Genomic DNA, 22,877 nt, shown 5'->3' with positions numbered 1-22,877 from the left:
CCATATGAGGAGACCTAGTGAATGACCTGCATAGAGCTGGGACCACCATAACAAAGGCTACCATCAGTAACACACTACGCTGCCAGGGACTCAGATCCTGCAGTGCCAGTACATGTCCGGGCCCGTCTGAAGTTTGCTAGAGAGCATTTGGATTATCCAGAGTATTGGCAGAATGTCATATGGTCTAATAAAACCAAAGTAGAACTATTTGGTAGAAACAAAACTTGTTGTGTTTGGAGAAGACAGAATGCTGAGTTTCATCCAAGGAACACCATACCTACTGTAAAGCATGGGGGTTGCAACATCATGCTTTGGGGCTGTTTCTCTGCAAAGCGACCAGGATGACTGATCCGTGTACATAAAAGAATGAATGGAGCCATGTATCCTGAGATTTTGAGTGCAAATCTCCTTCCATCAGCAAGGGCATTGAAGATGAAACATGGATGGGTCTTTCAGCATGATAATGATCCCAAGCACACCATCAGGGCAACGAAGGAGTGGCTTTGTAAGAATCATATAAAGGTCCTGCAGTGGCCTAGCCAGTCTCCAGATCTCAACCCCATAGAAAACCTTTGGAGGGATTTGAAAGTCCGTGTTGCCCAGTGACAGGCCCAAAACATCACTGCTCTAGAGGAGATCTGCATGGAGGAATGCGCCAATATACCACCAACAGTGTGTGCCAACCTTGTGAAGACTTACAGAAAGTGTTTGACCTCTGTCATCACCAACAAAGGATAAATATCAAAATACTGAGATGAATTTTTGTTAATGACCAAATACTTATTTTCCACCATAATTTGCTAAATAAATCCTTCCAAATCAGACAAGGTGATTTTCTGGGTTTGTTTTCTCATTTTGACACTCATAGTTGTGGTCTACCTATGATGTCAGTTACAGGCCTCTCTCATCTTTTTAAGTGGGAGACCTTGCACAATTGGTGGCTGACTAAATTCTTGTTTTCCCCACTGTATGTGCCAAGTGCTGCTATGGTTTCTGAGAGCCGCTGCCAGATTCCTATGTCAGCGGCTTATTTCCCCTGCCAAAGGGATCGGCCATTGAAATTACAGCAGCCAGATCCTTCTCTTCTCCAACATCCCCCCCCCCAGGTCAGCAAGTTAGGCAAGCCTAGTGCAGACCAAGTACACGGTTATGAGACTTAACTAGTGTTGTGGCTATTTTATTGCTCTCCTCAACATGGTAAAACCCTGGTCAACCAGCTGTACAGGGAACTGCAAGTGGCCATATGCACTTGGATAGAGCTGTGTTGTGCTTCCCCTGCACAGGGGGTTGTCAGTGCATCATAAAGTGAAGGGCTCTTCCATCATGCCCCAGGACGGAACAGAGAATTAACATTATGAGTGTTCTAGGACAGTCTTTCTCCCATGTTGCTAGTGGTACTATGGAAAAACTCATAATATTCCTAGCTTTCACCATTCTGTTTATCAATCCAAAGTGTTGTGGTGATCTCACACTACTTCTAGTCTACCAGTAGGGGGAGCTGACTGCATATGGACTTTTACAGCTGTATTGAAATCACTGAGAAGCATAAATTGTATGCAGTGAACTCGCTCTAGTGGTGGCTTTCAAAAGTCACTATTTAAAGTGACCCTACAAGAAGATGATGCGGTTCAGTTACCCTCCATCCACCAGGGGCACTGTAGCATTTTCACGCTCTATACCTATGGTGGTTATGCCACTAAATAGAAAAGTTTGACCTTAAAATTGCTAGTTTGTTGGAATCACAAGTTGTTCAATGCAACTCTATAAAGTGCATGATGAAACAGGCCGTGTAATGTTATCCGGGGAGAGCGCTGATTATGAATTCTGTGTGGCTGCGATGATGTGAGAGAAAACAGATGTGCAGGGAGGACTGGATTTTCTTCTACCCACGACATTTATAAAAATAAAAAACGCCTTCATGCAATCTCCGGGGCTGCACCATCTTAGAATCTAAATAATACTGTGTTTTTATGTATTGTGTAACATTGGGAAGGTCACACAGGAAAGCGCTGTGTGGGAGATTGCCGAGAGGGCATGAAGAGAGCTTATGTTATAGAAATGCCATGTACAACATTGTACTGGTAACCAAAATTAAAGTGCAACTTCAGCTACCATAGATATGGCCAGAGAAGGTACAGTTGACATCCAAAAGATAATGACAAAAATGCTTTTTACAAATAAGTTTGGATAAATACCATTTTTAAGCTTTTAATTCACTCCCATCATGCCTCTGGACAGAACACAGATGCGATATTGTCTTCATCCTGGGAATGGCTGACTTCTGTACTCATTGTCTCCCTCTGCTGGCTAATATATAAACTGTCAAAGCAAGTGACAAATTCACGAGAATGCTGATTTCTCCATGAAAAGCGGCTGCTATTTTTCAAGACTGCATGCAGAGAAAGTAGCTCATGAGTTGGCGGAAACGCTAAAGCTGGCCTTGCATATTAGATGGCTGTCAGCTGGACAATTGTTTGGCCAACAGCTTTTTCTCCTGATTTCCCCCATACATAGGAACATTTGTCTCTTTACTACAACAGACCTCTGGCAGCGGCATACTTCCCTGATTCCCTGATGAATGAAAGGATCAGTCATTGAAATTCCAACCGCTAGATCCTTCTCTCCCCAGAAATTGTCTGTCGAAGAGAGTCATGAGACCCCCATACAGTCATTAGACATTCGGTTGACTTTATCTCACTATTCAAGACTGGTCTCCGTAAAGCACCATTCTTGCCTTTTCAAAGACTTGTTCTTGGGATTGCTTGGGGTCTGACTGCTTGTTATCACCTACCCTATGGCACAATTTTGAGAAAACCTCTTTAAATATGGATGCAATATGTCTAGATATGTAATGTTTCATCTATCTAGTCTCCACACTGCTATAATAAGGCTGCTTGCCACTCCGACTAGCTAAACTTAGTGCTTTACTTCCCCTAAAGCGCTGCCACTGTCTACATGACTAACTGCAAATTACAGACATAAATCAGGCTCAATAATTGATGGTGACAAATGGTGCACGGTACATGTCGAAGCTGAGTTACTGTTTAACAACAAGTAAATCTTTATACGAGTCTCTCTTGCAAGAAAAAAAGACTAGGCATTTTTTCCCCCCAGATTTTAGACCCTATTGAACAGTGCTTATAGATTTAAAGGGTGTGCACACTTTTGAAACTTGCATCTAAAACAAAAGAAATCATGGTAAATAGTCTCAGCTGTACAAATCATACTGTTTTGTGTATACAGCTCTTATGCAGACCTATGTGCCTCCCTGATCACAGACTACAAGGACTGAAGTCTGATGCTGCAGTCAAGACAATATGCAAATTTTCTTTAATAGATGCTTTGGATAAAAAACACTGAAAAATTGGATCCACGAGATGAGTGATAATTGCCAGATTGGTGTGCTTACTTTGAGACCCCCCCTCATTTGCCAGAATGGGGGACCTAAGAGCCCTCAATAGTGGAGCGAAAGCATGCTTGCTCAACCATTACCCCATTACAAAGTCAATGAAACTGTCTTAGTCCTCTTTCACACGTCCGTTTATTTCCGGTACCGGAGATATCCATGTCCGTGTGTGTACTACGTGTAGCACACGTATGGCAACCGTGTGCCACCCATGTGCGGCATCAGTACCACACGGACAGCCGCCGGGGAAGAAGCGCTACATACAATAAGCGCTGTTCCCCAGCGGCAGGTGCCAGCGAGCAGAGGAGAATGATAAGCGTTAAAGTCTGAATGACAGCAGGTGGGGGCTGTGGAATACCCGATCAGTCGCACCTACTGTCACTGTTATTAGCGGCAGCAGGTGTTGGATGATGGGGGTAACAGTCCCAAAGCCCCCCACGTGCTGTCGTTTGGACTTTAATATACTGCTCATCATTCTCCTCTGCTCACCGGCAGAGTAGGGGAGAATGATGAGAGCCGGCTTCAGCACCTGCCACCAGGGAACAGTGCTTACTGTAGCGCTTCTTCCCCGATGCGTGTCACATGGAGGACATCAATGTGTGTTCTCCATGTGCACGTGTGCGGGACATTTTGCCATCCATGCTGACGGCAAAAAACGGACACGTCAGCGTGCTTTGCCCAAGGACACACGATCCGTGGAAAAACAGTGACATGTGCACAGACCAATTCATTTGAATTGGTCTACATGAGTACGTGTTTCCAGTACGTGTGAGAACTGTCACCACACATACCAGAGACACAGACGTGTGAAAGAGACCTTAGCTAGACAAGCTCAGTACTAAGCTTTCTCCGTCAGTCCTTTAGATCAATGGAGCCTCAGCATGCATGTGCTACTATGGATCTATTCCAACGGATCACCGGACCCCCGTTCTGGCAAGTAGTGGTTGTTCCAGAGGTCACAGTTATCATCTATTCTGAGAAAGTGAGATTTTAATATAAAATTCCCCTATAATGAGTTGTGTTTGACATTGCATACATTTGAATAATGCAGAGCTGCTATACCAGATGTAGCCTAAGACCAAGAGTGGCACTGTTTCTGACAAGTGAGAGGGAGGAAAAGCCTTATTTTTATAATCTGAGGCCACTTGGGACCTGCTATAACTAATACTGTTATATTTTGATGCCCTTCTATAACAGGCTTTTGCCAACCCTGAAGATGCCATGAGACATGGCGGTGTTGAGTTTTATCGTGAAGACCCTGATGTCGAACGTTATAGAAGGTATGTGTCCTATTTAATAAGGGGGTATTTTCTCATTGATTCCTTGTGATTTTTACTATTTCTGCTGTCGGTGAATAGAAATGCCAGCCCCTTGCATACTAGGTAAAATAAAAGAGAGCGCGCGTCACATGGACTCCAAAATGACAACGGTAGAAATTACCATCTTGTCCTGCAAAAAACAAAACAAGTTCTGAAAAATAAGTTCTAGCTCTTGGAAAGTGAGAAGGCAAAATCAAAAGCAGAGAAGGGCCCACTGGGTCACCAAAGGGCTCTCACAAATATGGAGCCAGACCTGAAAAACACATGTGTACCATCCATGACACCCGTGTGTGCATAGTCCGAGACCTATGTGCCAGGGTACAGCAGTATGCCCACTGTCCTCCTAGTAATACTGGAATAACATGGACATCTTCTGAGGGACATATGCCCCGCTGATATGGCAGCTTTATGCCGCATCAACAACAGAAACGTCTTTACGGGTGGTGCTGGTTATAAGAGGGCTATTGTCACGTCGCCGTTGGACTCGGTGGCTGGTGCTCCTGCCTCGGCCGCTGGGAGGCGCCGAACGCCTTCGACTGGTAGTGCCGGTGATAGGAGGGCTATTGTCACGTCGCCGTTGGACTCGGTGGCTGGTGCTCCTGCCTCAGCCGCTGGGAGACGCCGGACTCCTTCAACTGGTAGTGCCAGTGATAGGAGGGCTATATCCTCATATGGTCCCGCTCCTTTGACGCATGCCTTTGTCGTTGGGCATCGCCGTGTTTCTCCTGTGGGTGATGTTGGTGACAGAGAAGGGGTCCCTGCGCAGGCGTCTGGTGGGTACAGGCTTTGCTCTTCTGTCAGAGGTGAAGTGGATGGTGCCACTCATACATCGCCATCTGGCCTGGTTCTGGGGGCGGTCCAGATTAGGTCATTAGGCTGTGAGCCTATGAGAGATAGCCGTGTCCTTCAAATACTATGGAGCCTGTCCTGCAGGCCGCCAGATATAGTCTTGGTTTCCCCAGTGATCTACTGTTTAATAACTATTTTGACTCTGACCTTAGCTTGGATTTTTCAACCCTTCTACAGCCTGCCGATTTTGTACCTCTGCTGCTCGCCCGGTTTTGACTTTGACTCCTGACTACGCTTTCGGTCACGTTTATTAGTCCTTTCCTAGTGACCGTCCTGCTCCGGTCCGCTGTTCTCATAGACAGCTACCCCTTGGGCTCCGCTGTAATTCCAGATCCCTGTATGGGGGTAAAGGGTCTTGGGGTTTCTTGGGGTGCTGTCTTACTTGCAGCTCAGACTCGCAACAGACGGACGTTACATAATGTCAGTGGAAAACGAAACTGCTGCAGACCCAGACTTTGAGCCAACTACATCTAATCCACATCTATTCAGTCAAGCTGATCTGAGTGACTTTGTCAGAGATTTGAAATTGTCAAAGAGGCAGGCAGAATTATTGGGATCAAGGCTACAAGAATGGAATCTCTTATTACCAGGAACAAGAGTTTCTGTTTTTCGCAGTCGTCAAGAAGACCTTAATCAATTATTCAACCATGTCGACAGTTTAACCTTTTGCAACGACGTCTTGGGGTTGTTTGGTGCTCTTGGATGCGAACATGACCAGAAGGAATGGCGACTATTCATTGACTCATCAGTTTTAAGTCTGAAGGCTGTTTTCTAAACAACGGAAATATCTATCCTTCTATACCTATTGTACATGCCCTACATATGAAAGAAAGGTATGAGAATATGGAGTTACTATTGACCCACATTAATAGAAATTATAACTGGAATGTTATGATTAGGTCACCGAGGAGGAAAGCAAGACCAAGCTAAGCCACAGAAAACCAGAGAGGTTGGTAACTAAGCAGATGGCAGACCCCTGATCCTATCCACATAACTAGCAGTAGCCGTGGAGCGTACCTACGATGATCCTAGACGCCTCGACACAGCCGGAGAACTAAATAAGCCTAAAGCAAGAAAGGGGAAATCTAAACTGCCCCAGAGCAGACCCCAAAGGAATAGATAGCCCCCAAACATATATTGTCGGTGAGACAAGATGAAAACACAAACGCAGGTAGGAAAATAGACTGAGCAAACGATGGGGCCCACACTAAATAGACAGGACAGGAAAGGAAAGACTCTGTCTGCAATCACGCAAAAAACCCTGCAAAAAATGCCCAACACGTCTGATAGAAAAATACTGAAGTCACTAGACTTCGCCCACTATATCAGCACTCTGGTATATTCTAAAAGCAGAGCAAAAAGAGGCCAATCTAATAAGGGACAAAAACAAACTGGCACAAGCAGTAACATAAGGATGGAAATTCAGTACAGCCCCAGCCGGAGCTGGCTGACCACCCAAAACTGAAATAGACAAAACCACATCAAATGTGAACAATAGCAAAAGAACACTTAGCTGAGCATGCAGGGACTGAGCTGGAAACTAAGACCTCAGGAGGCAGGAAAATATCACCAGCAGGGATAGAGGGAGTTTGCTGTCTTAAATCCAGTCAGAAACTCCAGATCTCCAGTCATCCTCCTCATTATCAGGTGGCAGGCCTCTGTTAATTAGACCAGCTCCATTACCTCCAGTAACCACCAGAGGGAGCCCGGAAAGAGAACTCGCGACCCCTCTGTCAATATAACCAGCTTCACTACCTTCACTAGTAACCAGAGGTAGGCCAGAACAGAAAGCGAATTCACAACAGTACCCCCCCTTGAGGAGGGGTCACCGAACCCTCATCCACGCCACTAGGCCGATCAGGATGGGCCTGATGAAAAGCACGAACCAATCTATCGGCATGAATGTCAGAGGCAGAGACCCAAGAATTATCCTCCTGGCCATAACCCTTCCATTTGACCAAGTACTGGAGTCTCCGTCTAGCCAAACGAGAATCCAATATTTTCTCTACCTCATATTCCACATTGCCTTTAACCAATACAGGATCAGGAGGCACCGCCATAGGAACTACTGGCTCCACAAACCTCTTTAACAGAGATTTATGAAACACGTTATGGATCTTAAACGTAACTGGAAGAGCCAATCGAAAAGAAACAGGATTAAGAATCTCCAAAATCTTAAAAGGTCCAATGAATCTTGGCTTGAACTTTGGAGACACAACCTTCATAGGAATATTCTTTGACGACAACCAAACCATATCACCCACTTTAAACCGGGGACCAATGGTCCTATGCCGGTTGGAAAACCGTTGGGCTTTTTCCTGAGAGAGGGACAACTTATCCACCACTTGGTCCCAAATCTGCTGCATTCTCTCTACCACAGTGTCCACACTTGGGCAGGTCGAAGATTCCACTTGCCCTGAAGTAAATCAAGGATGAAACCCAAAGTCACAGAAAAAGGGTGACATCAAAGTGGCAGAACTAGTTCTATTGTTTAGCGCTAATTCGGCCAAGGGCAAAAATGAAACCCAGTCATCCTGATCAGCAGATATAAAACATCTCAAATTGGACTCCAAAGTCTGGTTTGTTCTCTCAGTCTGCCCATTGGTCTGAGGATGAAATGCAGAGGAGAAAGACAACTGAATTCCCAGTTTGGAACAAAAAGCTCTCCAAAATCTGGAAACAAACTGGACTCCTCTGTCCGACACAATGTTCTCAGGAATCCCATGCAACCAGACCACCTGTTGTAAAACCAAGGGCACCAACTCTGAAGAAGATGGCAACTTTGGGAGTGGTACAAGATGGATCATCTTAGAAAATCTATCACAAATCACCCAGATAACAGTCATTCTCTGAGAGACAGGAAGATAAGAAAAAAAATCCATTGAGATATGGGTCCATGGCCTCTTGGGCACCGGCAGGGGCATCAACAACCCACTAGAACGAGAACACGGTTTAGACCGAGAACATGTCCTACAGGACTGCACAAAATTCCTGACATCACGAGATAAGGCAGGCCACCAAAAAGACCGACTCACCAAATCTCTGGTACCAAAAATACCTGGATGACCAGCCAACGCGGAGCAATGAATTTCAGACATTACTCTCTTCCTCCATTGGTCAGGAACATACAATTTTCCCATAGGGCAACGTTCAGGCTTGTCCTCCTGAAATTCCTCCAGGGCACGTCTCAAATCGAGTGAGATGGCGGAAAGAACTACCCCCTCATTTAGAATGGTAGTAGACTCGGTCACAATAAGAGAATCCGCAAAGAAACTCCTAGAAAGGGCGTCCTGTTGTGACCAAGCCTGCTACCATCTTAGGTGAGGGGGTAGTTCTTTCTGCCATCTCGCCCGATTTGAGACGTGCTCTGGAAGAGTTTCAGGAGGACAAATCTGAGCGTTGTCCCATTGGAAAATTGTATGTTCCTGACCAGTGGAGGAAGAGAGTGATATCTGAAGTTCATTGCTCTGCATTGGCTGGTCATCCAGGTATTTTTGGTACTAGAGATTTGGTGAGTCGGTCTTTTTGGTGTCCCGTCTTGTCTCGTGATGTCAGGAATTTTGTGCAGTCCTGTGGGATTTGCTCTCGGTCTAAACCTTGTTCTCGCTCTAGTGGGTTGTTGATGCCTTTGCCGCTGCCCAGGAGGCCATGGACCCATATTTCAATGGATTTTATCTCTGATATGCCTGTCTCTCAGAGAATGACTGTAATTTGGGTGATTTGTGATAGATTCTCTAAGATGGTCCATCTTGTACCACTCCCTAAGTTGCCATCTTCCTCAGAGTTGGTGCCCTTGTTTTTGCAACAGGTGGTTCGCTTGCACGGGATTCCTGAGAACATTGTATCTGACAGAGGAGTTCAGTTTGTGTCTAGATTTTGGAGGACTTTCTGTTCCAAGCTGGGAATTCAGTTGTCCTTCTCCTCTGCGTTTTACCCTTAGACCAATGGGCAGACGGAGAGAACAAACCAGACTTTGGAGTCGTATTTGAGATGTTTTATTTCTGCTAATCAGGATGATTGGGTTTCATTTTTGCCCTTGGCCGAATTTGCTTTAAATAATAGAGCTAGTTCTGCCACTTTGATGTCACCTTTTTTTTTTGTAACTTTGGGTTTCATCCTCGATTCTCTTCAGGGCAGGTGGAGCCTTCTGCCTGCCCAGGTGTTGACACTGTGGTGGAGAGAATGCACCAGATCTGGGACCAAGTGGTGGATAAGTTGTCTCTCTTCCAGGAAAAGGCCCAGCGGTTTTCCAACCGGCATAGGACCATTGGTCCCCAGTGATATGGTTTGGTTGTCATCAAAGAATATCGCTATGAAGGTGGCTTCTCCAAAGTTTAAACCTAGATTTATTGGACCTTACAAGATTTTGGAGATTCTTAATCCAGTCTCTTTTCGATTGGCTCTTCCTGTTACGTTTAAGATCCATAACTTGTTTCATAAGTCTCTGTTAAAGAGGTTTGTTGAGCCAGTAGTTCCTGTGGTGGCACCTCCTGACCCGGTGTTGGTTGAAGGTAATGTGGAATATGAGGTTGAGAAGATACTTGATTCTCGCCTGGCTAGATGGAGACTCCAGTATTTGGTTAAATGGAAGGGTTATGGCCAGGAGGATAATTCTTGGGTCCCTGCATCCGATATTCATGCCGAAAGATTGGTTCGTGCCTTTCATCGGGCCCATCCTAATCGCCCTGGTGGCGTGGATGAGGGTTCGGTGACCCCTCCTCAAGGGGGAGGTACTGTTGTGAGTTCATTTTTCCCTTCACCGTCGATGTCTGATGAACTCCTGAACTCCCTCTTCTGGTGAAGGAAGGTAGTGAGGCTGATTACCAAACACCTGATCTTGTAGATGATGACTGGGTAACAGGAACTTCTGACTGGATAAAAGGCAGCCGACGCCCTTCTGAGTCGCTGGTGATTTCTCTGCTGGATTCTTGGAGACCAGTCTGATTCCTGCATCCAAAGATAAGTTTTTGCTCTGCTTTTGAACTTATTAGTTTGTTTTGTTTACCTTGTTTTTTGGAGTTCAGCCATCCCCGGTCGGGGGTGTGCTGAGTTCCATTTTTGTCTCTGCTCAGTTTGTCTTTTTGCTCTGTCTTCAGAATTTACCTGAGTGCTGATATAGTCTTTTTGAAGTCCTAGCGACTTCACGGCCTGTTTTTCCTATCAGACGGTTGGGACATTTTTGGTAGGGTTTTTTACGGATTGCAGACAGCAGCTTTTCTATCCTGTCCTTTTTAGTTAGCTTGGGCCCCATTGTTTGCTCAAACTATCTTTCTATCTGTGTTAGTGTTTTCATCTTGCTTCACCGTCATTATATGTTGGGGGCTGCCTATTGCTTTGGGGTCTGCTCTGGGGCAGTTTAGATTTCCCCTTTCTTTCTTTAGGCCTATTTAGTTCTCCGGCTGTGATCGAGGGGTCTAGGGCATCGTAGGAACCCCCCACGGCTACTGTTAGTTGTTGTGGATAGGATCAGGGGTCTGCAATCCGATATCTACCAACCTCTCCTGTTTTCTGGACTTAGCTTGTATTTTTGTTTTTTCCTCCTTCGGTGACTCATTCATAACAGCGTCCGCCTTAAGATTCTTAGTGCCCGGAAGAAAAGAGACCACAAAATTAAAACGCGTGAAAAACAAGGCCCACCTAGCCTGTCTAGGATTCAAGCATTTGGCTGATTCAAGATAAATCAAATTCTTGTGGTCGGTGAGGACCACAACTTGATGTCTAGCTTCCTCCAACCAATGTCTCCACTCTTCAAATGCCCATTTCATGGCCAACAATTCCCGATTTCCCACATCATAGTTACGTTCAGATGGGGAGAATTTTCGAGAAAAGAAGGTACAGGGATTCATTTTAGAAGTCACCGGATCTTTTTGGGACAAAACGGTTCCTGCACCAATCTCAGAAGCATCTACCTCCACCTGAAATGGGAGTGAGACATCAGGTTGCCGCAGAACCGTAGCAGAAGTGAATCTCCGCTTAAGCTCCTGAAATGCCGAGACTTCCTCTGGAGACCAATTCACCACATCAGCGCCCTTTTTGGTCAGATCAGTCAGTGGTTTGACAATACCAGAAAAATTACTTATAAATTTACGATAGAAATTAGCAAAACCCAAAAACTTCTGGAGAGCCTTCAAAGAAGTGGGCTGAACCCAATCATAAATGGCCTGTACCTTGGCCGGGTCCATTTCAATAGCCGACGGGGACAAAATAAATCCCAAAAATGAAATCCTCTGTACACCAAAGAGGGACTTCGATCCCTTAACATACAGGGAATTTTCCCTCAAAATCTGGAACACAGTCCAGACATGTTCCACATGAGAATCCCAATCACTGGAAAAGATCAAAATAACATCCAGATAAATGATCAAAAACTTATCCACAAAGTCCGGGAAAATATTGTTCATAAAAGATTGGAAGACAGAAGGGGCATTAGTGAGCCCAAAAGGCATCACCAGGTACTCAAAATGTCCCTCCGGAGTATTAAACGCCGACTTCCATTCATCCCCGTGCTTGATGCGAATAAGATTATACGCCCCCCTGATGTCAACCTTGGTAAACCAACAGGCACTTTTAGCTCTGGAAAATAAATCATAAGTCAGGGGTAACGAGTACTGATATTTAACAGTGATTTTATTAAGGGAACGATAATCAATACAAGGCCTTAATGAACCATTTTTCTTGGCCACAAAAAAAACAGCACCTAAAGGTGAAGAGGATGGACCCTTCTCCAACGACTCCTTGATATAAGATCGCATAGAATCATGTTCGGGTACCGATAAGTTGAAAAGCTGACCTTTGGGAAATTTACACCCGGGCATTAACTCAATTGTACAGTCATAACTCCTATGAGGAGGCAAAGACGCAGACTTACTCTCACTAAATACATCAGAAAAATCAGCCAAATATTCAGGAATATCATGAGACTGGGGAGAGGTGGAGAAAACCGGAGTGTCACTAAGAACACACTGACAACCCCAACTCACCACAGACACAGATTTCCAATCCAAAACAGGATTATGAGTTTACAACCAGGGAAAACCCAGAACAATAGTATCATGCAAATTGTGCAACACCAAAAATATACAATTTTCTTTGTGGTACGGGGCGACCCGCATTATCACCTAGGTCCAAAACTGGGGTTTATTCTCCGCCAAAGGAGTAGCATCAATACCCCTCAAAGGGATAGGAGTCCGCAGGGGTATCATGGGAAAACCACAATGTTTGGCAAAGTCTAAATCCATCAGATTCAAAGCTGCTCCTGAATCTACAAAAGCCTTAGCGGAAAATGTAGACAAGGAGCAGATCAGAGTAATTGCCAAAAGGAACTTAGGTTGTACACTGCCCACAGCAAATGTGTGCGCAAAACGTTTTTCTCATTTAGGGCAGACAGAAATAGTATGAGAGGCGTTTCCACAGAAAAAAACACAGCTTATTACGCCTTCTAAACTCCTGACGTTGCGCCCTAGACAAAACCCTATCACATTGCATGGGTTCAGACGTTCATTCAAAAGGTGGCAAGCCTCTCATGTAGTTTTACGTTCACGTAAACGCCGATCAACTTGAATGGCTAATGACATAGAATCATCAAGACCAGAGGGAACAGGAAATCCCACCATAACATCTTTTACGGTTTCTGCCAAACCCTTCCGAAAGAGCGCTGCTAAGGCACCGTCATTCCATGTAGTAAGGACCGCCCACTTTCGGAATTTTTGACAGTATAACTGCAGAATCCTGACCATGGTTCAATGCCAATAGGGTTTTCTCAGCTTGATCAATAGCATTAGGTTCATCATACAACAACCCCAAGGCTTGAAAAAATGCATCCACATTAGTCAGAATAGGATCTACAGGTGTCAGAGTATAAGCCCAATCCTGGGGATCGCCGCACAGCAAGGAGATGACAATTTTAACCTGCTGCACAGAGCTCCACGATGAGTTAGGCTTCAAGGCAAGAAATAGTTTACAATTATTCTTAAAGTTCAAAAATTTAGACCGATCCCCAGAGAACACATCAGGAGTAGGGATTTTTGGTTCAACAGCAGATGATTGAGCGAGATAGGCGGACATTCCCCGCACTTCAGCAGCCAGCTGCTCAACATGATCAGACAATTGCTTAGTCTCCATTAAAGAAAAAAAATCCTCTTACGGCCCCAGAGAAAAAGAGGAAAAAATATGTAAAAAAATAAAAAATTCTGACACTTTTTCTTTTTACAATTCTCTCCTGCTTTTGAGTACCCTATAATCTGCGGTTTAGGCTGGTGATTCTGTTATGATTGGGTTACTGAGGAGGATAGCATGACCAAGCTAAGCCACAGAAAACCAGAGAGGTTGGTGACTAAGCGGATTGCAGACCCCTGATCCTATTCACACAACTAGCAGTAGCTGTGGAGCGTACCTACGATGATCCTAGATGCCTTGACACAGCCGGAGAACTAAATAAGCCTAAAGCAAGAAAGGGGAAATCTAAACTGCCCTAGAGCAGACCCCAAAGGAATAGATAGCCCCCAAACATATATTGTTGGTGAGACAAGATGAAAACACAAACGCAGGTAGGAGAATAGACTGAGCAAACGATGGGGCCCACACTAACTGGACAGGACAGGAAAGGAAATACTCTGTCTGCAATCACGCAAAAAACCCTGCAAAAAATGCCCAACACGTCTGATAGAAAAATACTGAAGTCACTAGTCTTCGCCCACTATATAAGCTCTCTGGTATATTCTAAAAGCAGAGCAAAAAGAGGCCAATCTAATAAGGGACAAAAACAAACTGGCACAAGCAGTAACCTAAGGATGGAAATTCAGCACAGCCCCAGTCGGAGCTGGCTGACCACACAAAACTGAAATAGACAAAACCAGATCAAATGTGAACAATAGCAAAAGAACACTTAGCTGAGCATGCAGGGACTGAGCTGGAAACTAAGACCTCAGGAGGCAGGAAAAAATCACCAGCAGGGATAGAGGGAGTCGGCTGTCTTAAATCCAGTCAGAAACTCCAGATCTCCAGTCATCCTCCTCATTATCAGGTGGCAGGCCTCTGTTAATTAGATCAGCTCCATTACCTCCAGTAACCACCAGAGGGATCCCGGAAAGAGAACTCGCGACCCCTCTGTCAATATAACCAGCTCCACTACCTTCACTAGTAACAAGAGGTAGGCCAGAAAGCGAATTCACAACACTGGAACATATGTGGTGATCTAAAAGTTGTTGCACTTTTTCTTGGACTGCAGCTTGGATATACCAAGTATTGTTGTTTTATTTGTGAATGGGACAGTCGTGCACGAGAAATACACTATTTCAGAAAGGACTGGCCACTCCGCGAAAACCTGGTTGCTGGACTGAAGAATGTTAAATATAATCCTCTTCGTTGATCCAGCAAAGATATTTCTCCCTCTTTTACATATTAAACTTGGGCTTATGAAGAATTTTGTCAAAGCAATGAACAAAGAATCGGAAGCCTTTTCTTACTTGCGACAGAAATTTCCAAGAATACGTGATGTAAAGATTAAGGAAGGTATTTTTATTGACCCACAAATCAGAGATATAATGAATGACAGTAGCTTTGATGGTCTTTTGCAAAGTGCTGAGCAAGTGGCATGGAGAGCCTTTAAAGATGTGTCCTTCTACTTCCTTGGCAACAGCAGGGCACCAAACTTTGAACAACTCGTGGACAACATGCTCACAGCATATCATTTGATGAAATGCAATATGTCACTAAAAATGCATTTTCTACATTCTCACTTGGACGTTTTTCCAGCAAATCTTGGTGCCGTTAGCGATGTACACGGTGAAATATTTCACCAAGACATTGCGCTGATGGAGAAAAGGTACCAGGGAATGTGGAGTACGTCAATGCTGGCTGACTATTGCTTGAATCTAATTCGAGAAGCATCTGTCATGGATTATAAATGAAAGTCATCTGCAAAACACTTTTGAACAATTGCTTTTGCTACTGACATCGATGCACATGTATGTAGAGTCTTGGACGTCATAATGTAGACTATAAACTTTTGTTTTTTAAAAACCTTACATGATACAGACTTTTGGAGCACATATTCGTGTTCAGTATATCAAAATCTATAAATACAATAACATTTTCTCAGGGGACAAGAACTTCCCTGAAATTTGTTGCGCAGTGTTATAATGGCGGGATGGAGTGTGGTCCTGCCTGTCAAATTATACAGGTGGGATGGAGTGTGGTCCCATCTGTCAAATTATACAGGTGGGATGGAGCGTGGTCCCGTCTGTCAAATTATATGGGTGGGATGGAGAATGGTCCCGCCTGTCAAATTATATGGGTGGGATGGAGTGTGGTCTTGCCTGTCAAATTATACGGGTGGGATGGAGCGTGGTCCCGCCTGTTAAATTATATTGGTGGGATGGAACGTGGTCCCGCCTGTCAAATTATATGAGTGGGATAGAGTGTGGTCCCACCTGTCAAATTATACGGGTGGAATAGAGTGTGGTCCCGCCTGTTAAATTATATGGCTGGAATGGAGCGTGGTCCCGCATGTCAAATTATATGGGTGGAATGGAGCGTGGTCTCGCCTGTCGAATTAATCATCAGTTACACCACAAATGTACACCAGTCCCTGCCTGGTATACATTTTGGTGGTGATGCAAGCTGGGTACCAGAGTGTGGTCCTGCCTGACAAATTATACGGGTGGGATGGAGTGTGGTCCCGCATGGTATATTATACGAGTGGGATGGAGTGTGGTCCCGCCTGTCAAATTATACAGGTGGGATGGTGGGTGGTCCCGGCTGTCAAATTTTGTAGGTGGAATGGAGCGTAGTGCCATCTGACAAATTATATGGGTGGGATGGAGCATGGTCCCGCCTGTCAAATTATATGGGTGGGATGGAGTGTGGTCTTGCCTGTCAAACTATACGGGTGTGACGGAGCGTGGTCCCGCCTGTTAAATTATATTGGTGGGATGGAACGTGGTCCCGCCTGTCAAATTATATGAGTAGGATAGAGTGTGGTCCCGCCTGTCAAATTATACGGGTGGGATAGAGTGTGGTCCCGCCTGTCAAATTATACGGGTGGAATGGAGCGTGGTCTCGCCTGTCAAATTAATAATCAGTTACACCACAAATGTACACCAGCCCCTGCCTGGTGTACATTTTTGGTGGTGATGCAAGCGGGGTACCAGAGTGTGGTCCCGCCTGACAAATTATACGGGTGGGATGGAGTGTGGTCCCGCCTTTCAAATTATATGGGTGAGAAGGAGCGTGATCCCACCTGTCAAATTATACAGGTGGGATGGAGCGTGTTCCCGCCTGTTAAATTATATTGGTGGGATGGAACGTGGTCCCACCTGTCAAATTATATGAGTGGGATAGAGTGTGGTCCCGCCTGTCAAATTATACGGGTGGGATAGAGTGTGGTCCCGCCTGTTAAATTATATGGCTGGAATGGAACGTGGTCCCACATGTCAAATTATATGGGTGGAATGGAGCATGGTCTCGCCTGTCAAATTAATCATCAGTTACACCACAAATGTACACCAGTCCCTGCCTGGTGTACATTTTGGTGGTGATGCAAGCTGGGTACCAGAGTGTGGTCCCACCTGACAAATTATACTGGTGGGATAGAGTGTGGTCCCGCCTGTAAAATTATATGGGTGAGAAGGAGTGTGATCCCACCTGTCAAATTATACAGGTGGGATGGAGCGTGGTCCCACCTGTCAAATTTTGTAGGTGGAATGGAGCGTATTGCCATCTGACAAATTATATGGGTGGGATGGAGCATGGTCTCGGCTGTCAAATTAATCATCAGTCACGCCAGAAATGTACTGACCAGTCCCTGCCTGGCGTACATTTTTGGTGGTAACGCAAGCTGGGTACCAGATGCACCTGATTAATTAAGTATCACCACTTAATGAATCAGGTCAGTGCGCTTCACTGTAGCGTTACGACAGTCTTAATGAATTGCCCCCATACAGTTCATAATTCTGTTAATCACATCACAGAAAGAGAGCGTCCATACTTTCCAATGCCTGGTCAAAATACCAATATTGTGCAGGATGTCGCCATAATTATGTTGACTTGGTGATTATACACTGCAGTCAAGCAGAACTGCAGTCTAAAGCATGGGGAAGGATAAAACAGCAGACTGACCACCAAAGAGATAGATGAGAACACTTCTATGGAGCAAATGAGTATATCAAGATCATTCTAATGACCCCTCACTGACTATGTACTCCAAAGGCAGGATTGTTTAAGGAGTTGTCCAGGACTTTCTAATATTGATGACCTATCCTAAGGACAGGACATCAACATACAGGGGTTGGACAAAATAATGGAAACACCTGGAAACATCAACAAAAGTTAGTTTAATATGGTGTAGGTCCACCTTTTGCGGCGATTAGAGCCTCAATTCTCCGAGGTATGGATTCATACAAGGTGTGAATTGTTTCCAAAGGAATTTTAGCCCATTCTTCAATTAAAACACCCTCCAGTTCTTTGAGCGACGATGCGGTGGAAATCGACGTCTAACTTGAATTTCTAAAATCGATCATAAATGCTCAATAATGTTGAGGTCTGGGGATTGTGGGGGTCAGATGAGATGCTCAACTTCATTACAATGTCCCTCGTGCCATGCTTTAACGATTCTGGCTGTATGAATTGATGCATTATCATTCTGAAAGATGGCGTTCCCCTCCGGGAACAGTGCTTGAACCATAGGATGCACTTGGTCGCCCAAAATGCCTAAATAATCGCGGCTGTTAATTCTTCCATGAAGGGATATCATTGGCCCAGCGGATCTACACGAAATAGCACCCCAGATCATCACAGAACCTCCGCCATGTTTTACGGTTGGGAGAAGGCTGTCTGGATGGAAGGCTTCTTTCGACTGTCTCCAAACGTACACTCGACAGGAGGTCGGAAATAGGGTAAACGATGATTCGTCTGAGAATATCACGTTTCCACTGCTCGAGGGACCAATTCTGGAGGTTTCTACACCACTCTAAACAGTAGCGTAGCTACCGGGGGGCAGAGGGGGCGGTGGCCCCGGGCCCCGCGCTCTGATGGGGCCCACCCGAGCTATGCTATGTAACTATATCGGCGTGCAGATCGCGCCGATACAATTACATGCTGCAGCAGGGAGTAAGTCATGTGACCGCTCTTCTGCGAGGAGAGGGGGAGGGGAGGTCACTCACCCAATCCTGGCTGAGCGCGCTCTCCTTGAATGTTCCCTGCTGCAGAGAAGTCATCAGCTCCAGCAGCAGCCTGGACGCAGGGGGCTCTGCCTCTGCCTGTGAGCTGAGTTCACTGTCTGCTCTGCACTTGATTGCTTCTGACTGAGAGGAGCCTGAAAGCTGAGGAGCGTGCTGCTCAAGGACCAGTGGACACTGCACACAGCATGGGAATTGATGAGTATCTATGTTAATTACTATTTAATCTGTTGCTTTGGATATATACATACAACTTACTGCTATTTGGGTGTAATATTCATTACATGATGCTCTCCTTACGTGTTACATAGTTTTCAGGCACTTTGCAGCGGTCACTGATGCGCTATATGGCGATGCATTGTCTTGGCCTGGGAATTTGCTGCACTTTGGGACTGAGAGAAAACCAGGAAAAGTGCAATCTAGAGATCGCACTGATGGCTGCAGTCATTAAGCTGTGCAGAGAAAGCGGCGCATCCTCCCTGGCAGGCAGAGGGAGGGTTAAACCAGTGTATCGATCACCTTATCTCGCTGTTCGTGCTGGCGTGTAATTATTAACCTACCCGTTACCAGGCTGACAGCGAGTCCTAGAGGATTAGGGTATGTGCACACGTTGTGGATTACTCTGCGGATTTTTCAGCGCGGATTTGGCCAAATCCACAGGTAAATCCGCAGGTTAAATGACCTGCGTTTTACCTGCGGATTTAGTGCAGATTTTGTGCGGATTTCCCCTGCGTTTTTACACCTGCGGATTCCTATAATGGAGCAGGTGTCAAAACGCTGCGGATTCCGCACAAAGAATTGACATACTGCAGATTTAAATCTGCAGAAAATCCGCAGCATGTGCACTGTGTTCTTCATTTCTCATAGACTGTACTGTACAACGTAGCAGAAACTGCTGCGTATCCGCAGGACCAAATCCACTGCAGATCCGCAGCAGAATCCGCAACGTGTGCACACACCCTAATTAGTGTTTGCTGCTCCCAGAGTGATCCTACTGGGAAGTTAAGTCTGGCACTTGTAGTGCCACAGCAGCAGTTAGTCCTTGATGACAAATAGCTGTGGAATAGTGTTTTTCTATACAGCGATTGTTAGTGGCATTAACATTTTACTAGTGTGATATAATATATTAGTATCAGTAATGCAGGTGACTTATTGTTGGAGTGAATCCTACAATGTGGAGAGCTACAGGGGGAGGGAGGTCACCCCGGGACCAGCGCTTTGAGGGGACCCACCCACAGCACGCCGATAGTGTTACATTCTGCGGCAGATCAGGCAGAATCGATCTCCCTGCTCTGCCACCCGGCTGCTATGGGGCCCGTGAGCAGGCGCTAGGGCCCTGTGACAGCAGAGGGTCCCCACCTGTCATTGCAAAATCAACTGTGTTGGCTGGATGCCATTTCAGCTGACTACATTGATGAGAGAAGGAGCATTAAGCTCCCTCTTCCATCATCCCCCTCTCATCAGCTTCTGATGTCACTAATTTCAACACTGACAGGGGGTCGCAATGACGTCACTACTCGGAGCCTACAGTCCGGAGATGTGCGGAAGCTCGCAGCAGTGAAGAAACCAGTAAGAAAGGTGAGTTTTGGATTTATTTTTCATGAGGCTGCCTATGTGGTGCATTATATAAAGGGCTGCATTATTCTGTAGGGTCTGCCTATGGGGAGTGCATTATACTATATTGAGGACTATAGTGAACTTGTTTGGCACATTATACTATATGGAGGCTATCTAGTGGGCCATCATACAGTGTGGAGATTACAGTGTTGGAGCTATCAAACAATTTGGGGAATAATAAGCGGTCAGTATATATACAGTGAGGGGGGATTAGACTGTGTATAAGAGAGCATCATACAGTGTATAGGGGACCTGTACAGGGGGGGAGACTCATGACATTATTAAATGTAAAGTGGGCACTTATTGTTATAGGGAACTCAGGTAACTGTGACTGTCAAAGGGGCACAAATGGCGCTATTACTTTCTAGGGGACAAAATATGGGCACTGTTTTTGAGAGTTGCTTTAGAATTTAGAGGGCACAGAGAACCACACAGCAGGTACAGTTAAAGGGACACATACAGCAGCAGTGGCTCAGCATTGGGGTATCAGCAGGGTAAGGAGTTTGTGCAGGTAGGGAGTAGTCATTGGCATTGGTGACAGTGCTGAAAATATGCGACATGAAATGAATCTTTGTTGTAATCTCTGCAGACGAGTCCTGGCTGGAAGAAGTTGTCATGTTGGTCTGGGGCAGATGGAAAAGTGAACGATTCCATCAGAAAGAACGTCAGCTGTAAGTTACCATCTGTAACTGTGCTGTGATCTCTTATACGGTATGTTTTGTAGGACAGGTATCTACCACTCACTATATGGCGGTAATATCAATATTGGTCTTTATTTAGAAGTTATATTCAGCAACAGCACGATCCTCTGCTGAGGTTCTCCTCCACTATTATTGTGCGTCACCGAGTTGTAATCAAGGTTACCTTGTTGGTGGCTCACTCAGAAGTTTCGCCCCCCCTGAACCAAAACCCTAGCTACACCTCTGACTCTAAACGCTTGGAAACATTTGTCATTGAGAGCAGCGGTTTTCGAATTGCAGCTCTTCCGTGGAATCCTGATTTGTGCAGCTCCCGACATTTTTCGTAGAAACTGGGTTCTGTAGGTGTTCATTGAGCTCAGCAGTGATTTTCGGAGCTGTGGTCTTGCGATGCTCTCTCACAATTCGCATTAGAGTCCGACGGTCTCTCTCAGTCAGCTTCGACTTTCGGCCGGACCTGTGCTTTGCTGCGAACGTTTTTCCTTCTCTTTCAAACGCAGTCGTTACTTTGGAGACAGTACCTCTTGACACGCCAAGCATTCGGGCTCTTTCTGTTACACTAGTGCCTGCCATACGAGCACCAGCAATTTGGCCGCTTTGAAAATCCCTGCCATTGGTATCAGGTTTTCATAAATGTTCTTACAATTCTGCAAAACAAACAGTTAATTTACATACACATATCACATAACACAAATAATCAACTACAAAACATTTTCCATATGTCACGGTTTGCATGTTTATAACACGTTGAAAGATTATGATGCCAAAACGATAGGTGTTTCCATTATTTTGTCCAACCACTGTATATCGGTGGGGGTCCGGCACTCTGCACCCACACCGATCTGATATTGATGACCTGAGAGTAGGGAGCTGCAAAGAGCTGATCAGTGGGGGTACAATTATAGTGGGTGGGATGTGCTGCCAGCAACATTCAGCAGTCTGTATGGGGATAGAACTATCATATTCACGTCGCATCAGTCTATATAAAAATCTGACGGCTGCCATCTTGGATTACCTCTTTGAAAAACGTTGGTCTTCTCATTTTGGGTCCTCCTAGACTCGAAGTTCCTTCACCCACTCAGGCTTGTAATAGTTGGGGGCCCTGTTGAATATCTTGCATTGGGGCCCACAATCTTCAAGTTAAACCTCTTTACTTAAGTCTACTATCGGATTTATATGAGCAGAGATCTGTCAATAACCTAAGCTGATCGATGATCTAACCAGTTGGTTTGAGTCTTTTTTACATGGACTGATGCAGTTGTGAAAATGATCGTTCTTTCCCCCAAACGGTTTGAATATTATCAGCAGCACATCTCCTGCTGACAACTAAGATTTGTAGGCTTTTGTAAATGATCTGACCTGCCGTCCGTCAAACAGGTACCACCAATTTTATCTCTATTGATCTTTATTTTCTGGGTCCATGAATACAATGCCGATACTGCAGTGGTGACTAACACATGGGCAGCATGGGTCTTGGGTCTGTGTAAAGCTGGAGACTTATGGTTGTAGTCCAGCAGCTAGTAGGCTAAAGTTTTTTTTAGTTTCACGTACCTGGCTTTCTATCCTAGCTTTTTTTTTTTTTTAGATGTCGCTTACACTATGATTTCAATGCTCCATTTCTTTTCATCCTATGACCTCTCCCAATCACAGTGTGGCCTCCCTCAGAAATAAAAGATCTTAGTGCTTCATTATGTGCAGAAACCTGATATCCACCATGTCTGGGAAGAATTAGTTTTTGGCCGGCATGAAATGTTATTACGCAAAGCCAGCAGTCACAGCATGAAGCAATCCAAAGTGAAATGTTATTTTTTCT

General features: G+C 45.2%; 1 protein-coding gene across 1 annotated transcript in view; it reads left to right on the top strand.

Annotated features, from left to right (window-relative positions):
• The window catches only part of PTGES (prostaglandin E synthase), a 103,128-nt gene that overhangs the window by 4,730 nt on the left and 75,521 nt on the right, over window positions 1–22,877 (top strand). The window contains exon 2 of the mRNA XM_073541028.1: window positions 4,604–4,686. Within this exon, the coding sequence (XP_073397129.1) occupies window positions 4,604–4,686 (83 nt within the window). The remainder of the gene's footprint in view (window positions 1–4,603; window positions 4,687–22,877) is intronic.

This window comes from Dendrobates tinctorius, unplaced genomic scaffold (assembly GCF_039654945.1).
Source record: "Dendrobates tinctorius isolate UK_male_01 unplaced genomic scaffold, ASM3965494v1 ptg000120l, whole genome shotgun sequence".
In the NCBI taxonomy this organism is placed as follows: domain Eukaryota; kingdom Metazoa; phylum Chordata; class Amphibia; order Anura; family Dendrobatidae; genus Dendrobates; species Dendrobates tinctorius.
The sequence above is the reverse complement of the archived record's forward strand: the minus strand, read 5'-3'. Positions and strand labels throughout refer to the sequence as shown.